The sequence below is a fragment of the Hakea prostrata genome, chromosome 3 (assembly GCF_041222555.1).
Source record: "Hakea prostrata isolate BN-2017 chromosome 3, UWA_Hpros_2, whole genome shotgun sequence".
NCBI lineage: Eukaryota > Viridiplantae > Streptophyta > Magnoliopsida > Proteales > Proteaceae > Hakea > Hakea prostrata.
In genome coordinates this window covers 24,311,194-24,326,835 of record NC_142602.1, presented here as the reverse complement: position 1 = coordinate 24,326,835, position 15,642 = coordinate 24,311,194, and the positions used below count along the sequence as shown (strand labels likewise).

General features: G+C 38.5%; 2 protein-coding genes across 2 annotated transcripts; one reads left to right on the top strand and one right to left on the bottom strand.

Moving 5' to 3' along the window:
• The first annotated feature begins 839 nt into the window (after positions 1-839).
• NUFIP (GATA zinc finger protein) lies at positions 840-11,036 on the top strand. The gene is made up of 9 exons (XM_089149985.1): positions 840-1,174; positions 1,586-1,663; positions 1,740-2,597; positions 4,190-4,308; positions 4,410-4,480; positions 7,862-7,934; positions 8,691-8,781; positions 8,875-8,937; positions 9,899-11,036. The coding sequence occupies exons 2-9, from the start codon at positions 1,589-1,591 to the stop codon at positions 10,520-10,522; spliced, it is 1,974 nt and encodes a 657-aa protein (XP_089006111.1). The 5' UTR covers positions 840-1,174; positions 1,586-1,588; the 3' UTR covers positions 10,523-11,036.
• A 50-nt stretch (positions 11,037-11,086) lies between these two features.
• Positions 11,087-13,448, bottom strand: LOC149021805 (Major facilitator superfamily protein). The gene is made up of 4 exons (XM_089149986.1): positions 12,621-13,448; positions 12,425-12,523; positions 11,984-12,154; positions 11,087-11,861 (listed from the first exon to the last, which is right to left on the bottom strand). Exons 1-4 carry the CDS (start codon positions 13,290-13,292, stop codon positions 11,286-11,288), a joined length of 1,518 nt encoding a protein of 505 aa, XP_089006112.1. The 5' UTR covers positions 13,293-13,448; the 3' UTR covers positions 11,087-11,285.
• Between the last annotated feature and the right edge of the window lie 2,194 nt (positions 13,449-15,642).

The following is a 15,642-nucleotide window of genomic DNA, read 5'->3' as shown; positions in this document are numbered from 1 at the left end:
GAGGGCCCCTTTATAGTCTACCTTGTTAATATTCAAAGGTGGGCATTTATAAATGTGTGGTGAGGCGTGCGAGGGAGTTGGGACCCCCTTCGCGCAACTATGCTTCCTTTACATCGGTCAACCGCATATTTAGGAGGGGTGTGAAAGGGATACGAAGGGTGTCAATTGCAAACCGAAACCATTTAACCATACCGAATCGCACTGTCTAAAACTGCACCATAACGTCGTTCAAAATTCGGTATGGTTCCGGTTTTAAGTACTCATACCGTCGGTATGTACTGAAAACCGAACCAATTGGTACCATACCAAATCAATGGATATAAATGTTATTTTATAATGAAAATGCTTTACATTTACTCTATCTATAATTCCCTATTTCAGTTTTTCGTTTCGTCATTCACTCATCTTCTTATATTTACTTGCTTTGTATCTGTTAATATCAAATTATATCAATTGTTTGGTTGCAATTCACTAGGATCTTAATGAACTAATAATAAAAGTGGCATGAGTTTGTTACTTTGTTTGTACCAAAAGTTTACCGTACTAGATATCGTGTTTAAATCGTTTTTCCTTACTGATTTAATACCGAAATCATATCTAACCTTTTTTGCAAATACCAAAACCGTACCGTTTCGTTTAAATTCAGTATGGTCCGGTTTTGGTTTTCAATATTCAAAGTTGGTATCGTACCGAAAGCACATACTATATCCGTAAAGGTAGCGGACCCGGACGCAGGAGCACAATCCTCGACCCGATCCGGGATTTACCGATTCACTCACTACGGTGTGTCGCATAGGTATATCATCTCCTTACCGATACCCCTTCGCGCCGAATAGCGAGTACCTTCGTTTTCAGTGGTACAAGAGAGTGTCGAAGAACTCTAGTCCCGGCTCTCTGCTCTCAGCTCCTGCTCTGAGTGGTACAAAGAGAGTGAGGAAGAACACTCAAGAGGCATGAAGTATTGCAATCGTTTCCATACGAGGAAGTAATGTTTCTTTGTAGTTTAGGGGTTTAGATTCCTCGCCGCATTACTGGTTGCAGCATTGCTTCGAGTTCCGAAGGGGTTGAATACTCATAACACCTAAACCTGAACGTGACGGGTCGGAGTAAGAAGGGGTTTTTGATCTTGCAATCCTTGTTTTGGAGAGGAAGTGGTTAATCCGTCAGCTTTCTGGTATTCTTTATTCTACTGTGTTACTTAAGCTTACTTATCAATCCTTTCAAGTTTACCATCATTGAGGTTTTGCACTTGATATATGGTTAGATTATGTAAAACTTTTTGGTAGTAATCTTAGGCATTACCGTGGTCGTGGGGAGAAAGTGAGGGGTTTGGGTTTAATGGTTTTAGTGTTTTTTTTTGTTTGAATATCTGATTTGAGGGTTTAGGAGAGTGAAAATGAGCTAGTCTTTGCCTTTGATAGAACCTACTGTTTTGGTTAAAAAAAAAAAAACGCAACGGAATGATGGTTTTTTCAGAATCAGGGGGGAGTTCCTCTATTCTGTTTACGTAAACCTTTGGGTTTGGGGTTTTTCTCCCCCGTTTCTTAATTCTAATGTGTTGCTTAAACTTCATTACATTGACCAGAAAATGCGTCCTTTTTCATTCCCGCGTCCGCCCAATCCTAATCAGACTGAAGGAAGCAACAATTCAACTCCTCAACAGGTGATTTATTTGTTTACTTTTTTCCATGTTTATTTCTCCTTCTAACTTATTGTTTTCCTCCACTTATGGGAATCAGGTTGTATCATCAAATCCTTGCGGTGCGGATTCAGGAGTTTTCTCAGCCAGTAGCAATCTCATCAACCAGCTTCCATGTTCCTCTTGTGCCTATAATAATCCTCTAGCTCCTTTAAATTCCTTACAAATTCATTCTCAAGTTAATGTATTTAATCCCCATCTTCCGAGACCACCATTTGGGAATACAAATATTAATTTCAATAATTTGAACGGAAATTATATGGCTATGCTTGGTGGACAATCTATCGTGCCTTCACCTTGCTTCCCGACTGTTGCTAACCATTACCACCCGCTTCAAAATGTCCAGACGGGTATGCCAATTTTGGGTCCTTCAGGTCATCATCATTTAATGCAAACTCATGGGCAGACTTTTCCCAACACCACCCCTCAGAATTTTAATCCTATTTTCACACCCCCTGCGCATGGGCAGTTCTTCCATAATTTGCCACAGAATTCAAATCAAATAATGCCATCTCTATCTAATGACCAATTGTTTATGCATAATCATCCTCAAGTTCCAAGTCAGATTGGACCCTTGCAGCCACATCCGTCAGTTAATATGCAAAGTGGGATGACCTATCCTCTCAATCATGTGAACCCAACTATTGGCATGCCAAATGCACAGTTATATTTGCAGAATCAAGTGGGTAATGCAAGTCAACATGTAGCATTAGTCAACCCAAGTGAAGCTGCAGTGCACAATAAACAAGCTACTCATGATTTTGTCACACCTAATATGGGTCAGAATGCTTTCCAAGAATCACCAATCGTAGCTGAGAAACTACAAGGAAATATTACTCCATCTGCTATGCAACAACCTCACCAGAACTTGCAACATGCCAATTTCCAGCAGTCACAGGTGAATCTTACCTGCCCATAGCTTTTAATAATCTGGCTCGTATATGTTCTGTCCTGAACATGGTATTGATATTGCCCTCTCAGAAAATTTCCGTTTTGGCCAAGTAGATTTTACACTTCGCCTTGTTTGATTTGATTATTTCTGAATCTAATATAGATATATATTTATTTAGTTTCTTTATGATGGTGCTTTTCTGTAGTGGAAAATAAAGGTACCTATTGTTGGTTTTTCTTATGAGCATCCATTCTCATGCTGGCTGTATCATAAGATCCTTTAAACATCTTTAATTAAGATACATGAGAGTCGAATTTCAGCTGAACTAGGAAAATTTGTCTGTTATCCTTGGAGCACTAGTCATGCATATGGGAGGGGGATTAAGAGGTTAGACTTGAGTGGTGCTGCTATCCAAGTTATCCATATGGGGGTTAAACTTTTCTTTTGTCCTAGTTATTCTTTCAAGGCTGGTGTTGCTTTGAATTCAACATTGCCTCCCATGCTTCATTTTTTTCCTCCGGATAATAATTTCCAGATTGGGGCTTATGTCTAAAAGAGGAGATACTTCTAAAAGAGGAGATACTCATTGAGAAAACTTTTGTTTGGTGAAGAAGTTTATTGAGAAAAAGAAATATGTGAACCACATCGAACTTCAGTCAAGACATAGTTGATGAAGCCAAGGCATGAATTTGTGGCCAATCTATCATACACATGCTAAAGAGGGCTTTCCAGCCAGGGGATCAGCAATAGAATTTGCCCCCTTGGTATGTGAGAAAAAATAATACCATCAAAAGGAGTAGAAGTTGGAGAATATCTTGATGGACTGTGTCAACCTCAGATGGGGGAGGCAAGAGCAGGATAACAAATTAGGTCGATGATCTACTTTTAATCTGATTCAAAATGAAGCTCACAGAAATGAAATTGCAACTCTAATGGCAAGACTTTTTTCATGGACTAGCTGATAAGATGGCAGTCACAAATGTCCTTTTAAATATTTGTTTACTCGAGAACATTAAATAGTAATTCAGGGAGTTGTCATGTATTGAATTTTGAGTTGGTTCTGAAAGTTGGGTCATGTATTGAATTTTGAGTTGGTTCTGAGAAGGAAATGATGAGGTTATTCACATTAAACCTTTGACTGGCCATGGATGGCTAGCGTCTTTTGCCATCAGATCTCAGCTAAATGTGAATCTTGGTCAATTGATGAGCGTGGCACTAGCATTCTAATTGAGTAAATTATTTAGTCAGACTTGGGTGTTCTATTAATGTTTATGTTGAGCATTTTGATTGAATCTTGGTCAATTGATGAGCATGGCACTAGCATTCTAATTGAGTAAATTGTTTAGTCAAACTTGGGTGTTCTATTAATGTTTATGTTGGGCATTTTGATAGCTTATCCTTTTGGTGCGTATACCATTAAGCTATGCCGTAATTTTGGTGAACCATGTCATATGCATTTTTTTGTAAATCTTCTAACAGTATGCTGTCAGTTCCATGCTCTCTTCTGTTTAGAACGGTTTATATCCATAGACCATTGAGAAACTTGGGGAAGTTATATTGGTTCTTCATATGACTAAAAAGTGGTACATTTGTTCCAGGGGAGTAGTGTAAAAAATGGTGGAAATAATATTGCATACAGAAACCCTAGGAATCCTCGATTCCAGAAGTTTGCAGGAAATCATCAAAACTTTGGAAGACGAGAATCATCAAATCCAAGGTTCGCTTTCTATGGTACTTGTGAATTTCTTTCGTTCTTCCTCTAATTATGAATCATCTAGCTATTTGTTCTGTTCTTTGAATGGAGTCAACTTTGAGCAGGTTTCAGAAATCCCAGTTTCATTCCACAGCAAGTTCAGAGGGAGGAAACTTTAGGAACTTCAACAGGAAAGGTGAAAAAGGTTTTGATCTTTTATGTTTGTGTGGTTCTACTTAAGATAGCCAATGGTGGTAATGATTTCCTCTCATGTGGATTTAATTAACGCACTGGCATATACTGATAATACATTCAACGGAAAACATGTGATAAAAAGATGCTTTATTGGCTGGTAAAAAGGAGATCCATGTGCTTCTCTGGAGCTTTTACTATCTCTTGCCAAGACACATGCTAGTGGTGCAAAATCTAACATTTGGATAAAAATGCAACTCAACAAACTTAAACATAGAGATTAGGTTTTTGGAGAAGGAAATTTAATGTAGGACTAGTTTGGTTTGATTCATCTGGTTCAAACAACCTGTGTGGTTCAAGAATTGTTTCAGACCTGGTTCTTCCAGAAATCAGATGATGTGGATACAGTTTGGTGACTTTTCTTTGTTTCGTCGTCTCGCAGATCAGGGCTCTGCCTCCCGGAGGCTTAAAGTATCACCCATTATCTGCAATGCTAGTCACTGGCTTGCGATTCTTAAGAGACGTATTGAGTTCAGGTTTCACCCCTCATCTTGTCGTGTTGAAGATACTTCTAGTGATGGGTGCAAGCCAAGAGAATGGAAGATTATCAAAATAACATATCCCCAAAAGTAATCCTAAGTTGGGAAAATAGAAAACGGAAATAGGACTCTATCTTGAGAAGAGAGGCAAAATTAGGATGCATAAGAACAAAAAATCATATTTCAATTGAGAGGCTCGTATGTCCAACCCATTATCTTGCAATTGCTAGTCACATGGCTTGCAGATTGCCCTAAAGCAGTTCATGCCTTCAAAGATTCAAGGTTTCACCCCTCATCTTTGCTCGAATTGGTGCCAAACGCATCTTCTAGTGTATGTCCAAGGCCTAAGGGGTTTGGAAGATGTTCTCTTCGATATAACACATTCTTCGGAGGGCAGAACCATTAAGTTCCCCTAAGTTTTGGGAATGTGCAAATTGTTGTTGTTGTCCCTGTTGTACAAGATTTAGTGTCAATGGGCGAGCTAGTCACAAATAGTAAGAAATGCAAGAGTCTGCAGCTTGTCACGAGACCACGCTTTTTCCCTCTTTTAAGCTGGATCAATACTTATGGGTATGTATCATTGTGTATCGCATCGTATCGCTATGTATCCCACGTATTGGCCGATACATTGAGAGACGCGAGAGACGATTCGAAAAAGCAAAAAGTTTAGATACGTATCGGCCTTTATGGATGTATCATATCGCATGCTTGCAATACTGATATGTATCGGCTGATATAATGCGATACAAACTGATACTTCAAACCTTGGTCTGCAGTTTCATAATTTTTATTTTAAATTTTGTTGTCTTTTGACACAATTCATACCCTGTGTTTAAGGATTTCATCTACCAACAAGCCTTGTGATAGTTTTAAAAGATTTGTTTCTTTAATTTATTGTTGATAAAGTTGTTGAGGTGGACTGGAATAAGAATTACTAATTCCAGATTTACTTCAAGTTAGTTTTGTATTAACCTTTTTAGCTTCCTTGTTAGTCGGGGAACCCCACCTTGGCTCATGCAAAAGGAGGTTTCCTTTTTAGTTTGGTTAGTTCTTTTTCGGTGATTCAGTCAATTTAGGAATGGCAGGGGAGGTTTAGGATCCTCTCTTTTTAATTGTTTTTTGTTTCTGTTTTCAGCATTATAAAGCAGTGTAAAGGCCTAATAATGTACCCCACAATTTGCTTATACAATAGAATTTGTGATGCAGACAAGTCACACAATTTGCTTATGATACTGGAAATAAGCCTTGGGTAGGTTTTGCGGATGTGTTGGGCTTCCATGTATATTCACTTTAATAGGCCTAAAAATATGGGTAAAAGGTAAGCAGATGCAATAGGCTTGGTTTCTTTTGTTAATCATGTTCTGTAATTAGCAATAGGATTTGGATTTCTAGTCAGATTAGGAATCTTATTCATTTTCTATTTATATTCTTGTAAGAGGCAGCCTTCAGCATTGAAACTGATCAAAAGATGGAAAACTTCGTCCTTCTCTGATCTTATTCCTATGGATTACCATTTCCCTGTTTAGTTTTTAATCTCTTAACTTCAGTGGTATAGTTTCTCAGATGTGTGGAGTATTTGGTTTTAACCTATACTACTGGCTGGTGGATTGACTGTTTTATGTACTATTTCAAATCTGAAAATTGGTTTCTGTAAGTGGATCTGCACATCTGTTCAGACTTATCTTTATGTACTATTTCAACTGAAAATTGGTTTCAGTAAGTGGATCTCTGTGTCTGTTCAGACCCATCTTTTGGGAATTATGAAGAGTACCCAAGAGGGCAACTCAAACTGATTTGGGGTTCACTGGATTTGGTTTTAGTTCACCTTTATTGGGAACTCTGCATGTGAGATTATTGTTTCCTAAATTAGTCCTGGCCAGCTAATTGGATCATTTCCCATCTTCTGAAGGGTTCTTATCCTTCCTATCCACTCTAGAGTTTCATGTTATTATGTGGTTTGAGGTTTCAGTCTAAGTTTGGGTTTTCATTGAATGGTGTTTTGATTTGGGATCCTGTCTGGGAGGGTTGTAGAGTTCTTCAACCTACCATCCATCATTTTGAGAGTTAATTTATTTAAGGGTGATAATATATAAACATCCTGAAGGGGAAACAAGAAGAAGCAAAGGGGAGAGAGAAAGAGGAAGGAGTGAAACTCCAATACTAGACTAGCAAGAGGGAGGTGCCTAGACCCCAGGTAACAACAATGAGCCTGTTCCTTGGGTATCAGCTAGGGGCTTATGCAGAATGTAGGATAGCTTAGAACTAGCATTCTTGCAGATGGCCTTCCAAATCTGATCTGGGAATCTAGATTTGGTAGCTCATTTGTGTAACTGTAAGTTGTGCTCCAACAAAATATGAGAGACACAACCCTGAACATCAGCTTCCCAATGATATCAGCAATCAAGGTCCACATAACAATTTGCTTTTTCTCCCCCCAACACTGCGTTTTTTCAATTTGGGCTAGCACACCTACTTTGCACTCCATGTAATGTGTGAGATCAGAAAGTAAATATCAGCATGGTGAACAATCCAATTCAAAATTGTTTTTGCAGTCCAAGCCCAATTCAATGTTGAAAATTTCTTCTGAGCCCTTTGTTTTTTTCCCAAGTTGGGCTGCCCACCCCTACTTTTCACACTGCATGTCATGCATGAGATCAGAAAGTAAATATCAACATGGCGAACAACCCATTTATAATCTGTTACCATCCATGATAGAGGTACCGTGTTAAATTTTTTTTTTTTTTGATGACTGGGTAAGGACACTGAATTCTGTAATCTCCTTTCCTTTAGTTCACCATAAGATGGATGTTTGGTATTGTTTTTACGCAATTTATTTTTTGAAGCAGGGAACAGGAATGACAGAGGAAGAAAATCTAATATTTCTTATTCTCCCAAACAAGCTGAGAGGGAAGATCGGAGGTAATCATGCTGAGTGTCTCAGTCTCAGGTTTATTTCCATATTTTAATTGAGAAGAAGCTCTTAATGAACTTAAGTTACATGAATCCTACTTTCTTGAGTTGTTACCAGTCCTAAATTGATCATTGGATGAGAGTGTAATAATGGCCATCATTGTTTAATTTGTCCTTGTGGTCAGTGGACCACAGTTGTAGCCTGATGTTAAGGTATCGAAAAAGTCCTAGCAAAAATTGTTGGCTGTGCAGAAAAATTCCCCCCCCACCCCCCAGCCGGTGGGACTGCTTGTGTGGAAGATGTTGGCACTGGGTTCGCCCTTTGTTATTGTTTAATCTGTTGACATGCTTACTCAGTATGACTTTATTATTTTATGTATTCCAAGATGCAAACTTGGTTTCACAACTGTTGGATCTAAAAGTGATGGATTCAAGTTGCTGACTGGTTATATTTGGAATCAGATGCGGATATATTTAACCTAGTTAAAATCAATGTGGAAAAATTGTAGAAAAGGGCTTCAGACTTTCAACTTTTGAGTTATAATCAACAATGGTCGAACTTTTTTAATGGGCTATGCGTGGTGTTATATGCTAGTCTGTTATATTATGTTAATATGACCTACTCAGAGTGTTTCTGTTGTACATTTATAAATGGAACTCCACCCAAAGCACTGACTTAATTTCATACCTGGTGTTTATACCATGCTATTCTTCATAATACAGAGCTTTTGTACTGAAATAGAAATTTTCCCTTTCAAATGAAAGGTCTCTGCACTTGAGCTACACTGAACAAGAAGTACTACAATGGCGTGAAGAGAGGAGGAAGAACTACCCGTCAAAAGTCAATCTAGAGATGGTCTGATTGAGTTTCATGAATTATTCACTTATCATTTTTGTTTTTCATTCCGAAACATGCATCCTAATTGTAAAATTTTTGTACACTATGCAGAAGCTTACTGAGAAAAGGAAAAACCCTGAACTTATAGCTACTGACGCCAAAAGACGCTGTCAGGTAATGACATCTACTTTTAACTTATTGTTGTGGCAAGATACAAGCTCCCTCAATGAATCCCATATTGACTTGTGGACACTTTTTTCTGGTACAATAAACTTTTAGAATAAGTTAGTGTAGACACGACAGCAAGGTGCACCACATTGGGGTCTGGGTTGAGTCAGCTGGTTTGATATTCTTTTTTTTTGGGGTGTCAATAAAGTGGATGCATGGTCTTAACAAAACTAGTGTGAAAAAAAAGTCAAGAGTCTCAACAAAACTAGTACACTTCCTCCAATTCTCTCTCTCTCTCTTATTTTATTAGTTATCCTTATGGTAATTTATAGCATCACCTGCATTATCTATCTATAATCAAAGTACATTTAAGGTCCTGATGAGAACCATTATGTTTCTTAAAGTACGAAGACTGAATAAAGTATATGCATATGAGGAGGAAGTAAACATTTTAACTCATCTAATTGGGTTGAGATTTTGGAGACCTAATTGTACGACAAAAGTGAGGATTAATGTGCCCATTCTCTTCCCAACCCTTATCCCTTTGGCATGGAGGTTGGTTGATCTGATTTTTCTCAGCGACTACCAAGAATGCCTAACTTTGGAGGGTTACCATGTGACTGCTAGGTTGAATCTTGTTACTGGTTTAGGGTATAGGAAGAATTTTGATTTGATGATCTGAAACATTTTGAAGTTTTATTAGCTGCAGGAGAATATGTAATTAGAACAACTCAGATATGATGAGTTTAGATTCATCTCAAGTCAATTGTTTGTTGCATGTCTTACAAACAATTCCTGTTCTATCATTATTTGATTGGGAGTGCTACTTCTTATACTGTACGTTGTATTTGTGGTATTAGTTCTCTTGTATGAGTAGCTCTTACATTTAGTGACTTCTTTTGCTGGAGAATTTTGTGATCTGCTAAAGTTCTTGCGAGTGGTTGTAACTTATTACCTGTGCTTGCAGCAACTTAAGGAGATTTTGGCAAAACAAGCTGAATTGGGTGTTGAAGTTGCGGAAATTCCTTCAAACTATCTGTCTAAATTTGATACACAAGTTGGTGGAAGGGAGGAAGATAAAAAAGTTATTATTAAAAGCAGGAGATCCCGGAACAAGTATGGTAAAAGAGGAAAATGTTTAAAAGACAGTTCTTCTACCATGCCTGCTTCAGTGAAGAGACAGCCAACCCTTCTGCAGAAGCTTCTAAGTGCAGAGATAAAGAGAGAGAAGAGTTATCTGCTGCAAGCTTTCAGGTTCATGCTGCTGAATTCATTCTTTAAAGATGGGCCTGAGAAGCCTTTGGTATTCCCCTCGGTGACAGTTAGAGACACCAGGACTGAGGGTCAGGCTTTTGAGAATTATTTAGGGCAGGGAAATAATGGTGTTTCCAAGGTTCTTGAGAAAGTCGATGTCGAGGAAACTGGGGGTCCAAAACATTATAATTCAGTATATGATGATGGTGGTAAAAATGATTCTGATCAAAGTGATCCTGAAACAGAAACGTTTGGTGAGTATGTCGGTGAGGCTGATCATGCTATGCTGCAGGACATTGCGAAGTCAGAGCCAGAAGAAGGAGAAATCATAGATTAGGACAGAGTTTTGGTTGTGCATACGATCTTCGATTTACATGAGGCAAAAGATTTATATCAAAGTTGTTTGACTTGCCAAATTGATATTGTAGATAAGATCATAAGAGGGCTCTTTTATAGCCAAACAGTGATGGATATTAGTGACCCTTTTTCAGAGTGTGAAATGTTCTTCCCTTATAAGAGCTTTTGAATTGCTAAATTGTTTTGTATTCAGTTCTTTTGTCAATCCTTTCCCCGTATTCAGTTCTTTTGTCAATCCTTTCCCCTGCCCCCCAGTTACGGTATATTCTGCTTTAGAATTTCTTTTTTCCTAACCGATCACTGTAATCTATGACAATCCTTATATGGTGAAGCAGGATGATAGAGAGTCCATTTGGTGGAGATGGATTTGTTTCACATGAAGATGGATACTCAGTGGAACTCATTTCTATCTTCACTTCATTGTTAGTTACCTTAAAACATATTTTACATTTTTCAGAAACAAATGATATTGGATTAAGCCCTCATTATATATTCAGTGTATGTGTGTTTGTGTGTATATTTGCATAATAGGTGATTTGGTTAGGACCTTTTGTGTGGTGAGACTTTATAATTGTTTGAGCACTCTTTTTACGACATATTCCCCTTGTGAAGATGTTACAAATCATATGGTTAAAGACTAATAATTTCTGGACATCTCGGACGGGATTCTTGATAAGAAAATCAAAGATGTGCCTTGGTGATGTTTGTTAGCTCTATATCTCATAATGTACAAGCATATACTGCTAAGCTTCAAGTTTTTCATCCATGGATACAAGTTGCATGCCTTCTTCTTCAGTAATTGTGCCTGGTTTGTTTCTTGGCATGTCTGATGGATCTCCTTTAGGGATGAGAAATATCAAACTCAATGTTGCAATTCTCAGTAAGTTCCTAATGAGAAGCGCAAGCCACAGGTTGGTGAAATCTGTCCTTGTTACGTGCAATGCATGAAGAACCAGGCCACCAGCCCACTTGTTTGTGAGGCTGCCAAGACTGTCGATGCACATCAAGAGAGCGAAGAACGTCCCTTCGATCCCTGTAGGGCAAAGCCTTGTGCTAAGAACCATCATGGGCATCCACCTTAACCTTGCTATGATTCTAGACACACATTCTTCTGTGATTACAAAGAAGGAATCAGGTATCCCAAGTCTTACATTCCACCGGAGGACGAAGATTAGGTCGAGTATGCCGGAGGTGCCATAGAGAAGTTGAACAAAGAATAGCAGGTTTCTGAAGGGGAAGCCTTTCAAAAGTTTGTGGTAAATTAAGACCCCTACAATGGATGCCATTGCACCAATTGCATATATCACTCCAACAAACTCCTGCATCAATCATCAAGCAAAGTCTCAGTAAAGCAAAGACCGCAATTCTGTTTCCTGTTGAATTCCCTGCTATTACTGGCAACATATACACTTGTGTTTGGATTAAGAGAAAGTAGAATGACCTGAGAGAAATGAGGGCCAGTTTTAGCTTGGGTAAACCAGTAGAACTGTCCCTCGGAAGTGCTGATACTAACGGCCAAGGAGAGGTACATATAAAGAGTAGGCTTCCACACTCTTGGGCACTTAATGGCTGTGTACATGTCAATTATAGCTCCCCCAACTTTCTCTGAAACCTGCAAGACACAAATGCAACTGTTGATTTTGGGCAGAAAGCAGAAATTAGCGTAAGTAGTCGCTGTTCTGTTAAGGTTGATTCGCGGTTTCACAACCCGATCTGAGTTTAAATCTTTCTGGTCTATCAACTTCACGGAGTTAAAAGATGAGGAACATCATGACCAAAGTGCCTTTTTAGGTTTGATTGTTGGGGGAAAGAAAGAAAATCAAACTTGAGGTTTGAGGGAAGAAAAGAAGATAGATTGTAACAAATTAGTGGCCTACCATACCTTTTTTTGATCACAAGGGATACTGTTTCTTGATTCATAGAAGAAGAAACCCAGTGCCACCACTAGTGCAGCAGGCATTGCTAGTATTCCCAATGATCCCTTCCAAAAATCACAAACAACACGTACCCAATTCAAGGAACATGGATAAGTTTCAAAACTGATAACTTTGAAGGTAGGAGAAACAGAGTAAGCAAACCTGAGCACCCAAGTGATGAACAGACATGCCACTTGTGGAATACCCAATCAAAGCACCAACGGATGAGCAGAACATACAGAGGCTTTGCATGTCTGGTGCCAATGCTGGTATCTCTTTACTATTTCTGGCAATGCAAGCATCAATCATCACATCCGCGATTGCCACTCCAGCAGAAACCCCAATGAGGCATAACAGTGCCACAAGGACAGACAGTTCAGCAGAAAGAGCCACTGTAAGTGCTGAAGCAAGTCCAATAATACCGGCGATAATGAAGTAAGGTCGGCGCTGGTAACCTCTGATGGGAATGACATCTGTGAGTAGTCCCCAGATGGGTTTCATCAGCCATGGAATGTAATAAAGTCCAATGAATAGCTGAACTGCTGAGGGTTGTACCATTTGGACATCTTTCCAATAGTAGTCTGAGACAACCCTGAAGAAAGCACCTGAAAAACCTTGGCTGACACCATAAACTAGAACAACTCCAATCACAAATGTTGTGTCGAGTTGTTTGCATAGCATACTGAGCCATTGAAAAGGCTCATAGATAATGCTGAGGAATCCGTTGACCGCAGCTGCTGAATTCTTTTGATCAGACTCAGGATGAGAAAGAGGATGATAGAACTTCTCTGATGATGTATCTGTGGTGAGTGCTTTGGTTTCTAAGGAATCCATTTCTGGGCTCGACACAGATCTAGCTAACAAGGCCTGTGTTTATAATTGATGCTGCTACCATGTGAGAGTCTTGGAGAGATCCAGATTTGAGAGCTTAAACAAAGGCTTTCCTTCACCATTTCCCAATAATGCAAAATGGGAAAGAACAGAGAGACTACCTAATTTCCCTTACAAGTTAAACAAGTCAACGTTTTGCTATCTTTTTCAGGAATAAAGATTTGAAGTTTGCCTTTTAAAGAATGCCAGAGGCATTTTCATATTACAAACTTGCGCATTTCTCCTTTGTTTTTTCCAAGTTGAACTTTGACATGGTTGTCTCATTCAAATCCAAAGCCACCCGGCCATATTCATATCTGGTGTAGGGATAACTGGTTATTTAATGAGCACGTCTGCGTCAATTGAAGACCTGCAAAATAATATTCTTTTCGAAGTAGACGAACTTCTAGAGCGAAAAAGTATATATATTTTATATTTTTGGCAAAAATTTCCTTTTAGACTAGGTCTCTACTTGCTAGAGCTATTTCTTTCTTATCTATATACCATTAGACATTTTCCATAGTAGGTCGGAGTTCCAATCTTTTTGGGGCATAAGGGCTTAGCCTAGCCTTATATTATATAATATTCCGATCTTTATTATATAAATTATCTCTTCAACTGTTCCTAAAAAAGATTAAACATTTTCTCGCAGATGATGATGCCATTATATTGAAAACCAAATTGGATCTTTTTAGCTCTATGGATATCCACTTGTGAGACATATTCTACAAAATCGACCTGCAACATGCTATACAATTTAAAGGATAGGGAGACACGAGTCAATTCCTCCATGGCTGCTCACATTCAGATCTCAAATAAGGTATATGGCATTTGGTATCTAAATGTAATGTTTTTTCAAGGTGTTTAATTCCTCTCAAGAGGGCTCAGTAAATGTGCTTATTTGTGGCATTTCAAAGCATGTTCTTTGAAATGCCTTTTCTTTTTGAAAAGAGGGACTAAAAAATGTGATGACTCCTGGCATTTTAGGCTCTCCTTAAACTTTTTAACCACAAAATTAGGTACAAATTAACAATAACAAACTTTTTTTAGAGGGGTGGGACCCACAGGGTACCCTATGGCCTCCCCTGTATCGTGGTTAGCAAGTGTCATGGGAGCATCTGGATTGCTGATCTGGGTTCGTTTGGAAAGGCCATCTTTCTAGTTTCTATTGAGTATGACCGAAGGAACTACTACCTCCCCTTGGATCATAGATCTATGTAATTTTGATTTTTTCCTTTTAGGTACATTAACTTGGGATTTTCAACTCCTACCTCTCCCAAATGGAAAGTAAGAAATGGTATGCATTATCAAATTTTAGGAGCAGATTTTGCCGAAGGCGAATAGAAAAATAGGAAGAAGATTTAGGATTCATTGGTTTCGTCTTCCATTGGAAGATCCAAACAAATAATTGCAAAACAGTGATGTTCGATAAGGCTAATCATTATCAGACATAAGGATGGGGAAGAAATTGCAAGAAAAAAAAAACTCTTCCTGTCAATTTATATTACCCATGATACAATTACAACATTATACACATATTTTACTCTTTTTAAAAAAATTTCCTAAAACCCCCACTAATTTTCAGGTCAAAAATTTCAGACAACACATAACAAGCGTTCTGTGAAATAGGAAGGCCAACGCACATGTGAATTTAAATCAAGCACAGAAGCATGTATCAGGTGTGGTATTATATTCTGATGAAGCAAATCCAGCAGAATCATGCACCCATTATACACAACAATGAAGAAATCTACTTCGTATGAACAGATTCAGATGAGCCTCAGATTCCCCAAAATAATAATAATCAATCTAATTTGTAGCCATCTCTCCCTTTCGTTTACTCAGCTGGTTTCAAGACATCTAAGAAAAGAATGAAGGATAGAAAATCAGTTGGGCAACACCCTCAAAATTTGAAAGTTGAAACAATCTCTGTTGGTAAAAATCTCCAGAAAATTCCTCATGGGAAACATCACCGAATGCAAAATCACTGAGGCATTGTGTGACACTGCACCCAGTTTATCCTCCCTTGGATAGCACTTTTCAACTTCTCACATCACTTGGGTGGAAGCTACAGAAGAACACCAGCCATTTTACCAACCCATACACTGTGTCCTTTCTGCAGTATTCCTTTCCCCTCCATTATGTTCAACCTGATTCTTTATGATCCATAATCTAGTTATTCTCGTTAAAGTATGAGTGTTCTTCACAGAGCATCTGATTCATTTTGTCCATATCGCATGCATGTTTCCAGGAGTCATGAACCCCAGCAACAGATTTTTGTGAAGGTCCATTTAAGATTCCTTTTTAAAACAAA

Excerpts from the sequence above, each read along its gene's own strand:
- LOC149021805 (XM_089149986.1), bottom strand. The coding sequence starts at position 13,292 with ATGGATTCCTTAGAAACCAAAGCACTCACCACAGATACATCATCAGAG. Across the intron at positions 12,524-12,620 it reads TTCATCACTTGGGTGCTCAG|GGATCATTGGGAATACTAGC; the intron begins GTTTGCTTACTC and ends GATTTTTGGAAG. Across the intron at positions 11,862-11,983 it reads CTGGCCCTCATTTCTCTCAG|GAGTTTGTTGGAGTGATATA; the intron begins GTCATTCTACTT and ends TGATTGATGCAG.
- NUFIP (XM_089149985.1), top strand. The coding sequence starts at position 1,589 with ATGCGTCCTTTTTCATTCCCGCGTCCGCCCAATCCTAATCAGACTGAA. Across the intron at positions 4,309-4,409 it reads CGAGAATCATCAAATCCAAG|GTTTCAGAAATCCCAGTTTC; the intron begins GTTCGCTTTCTA and ends AACTTTGAGCAG. Across the intron at positions 7,935-8,690 it reads GCTGAGAGGGAAGATCGGAG|GTCTCTGCACTTGAGCTACA; the intron begins GTAATCATGCTG and ends TTCAAATGAAAG.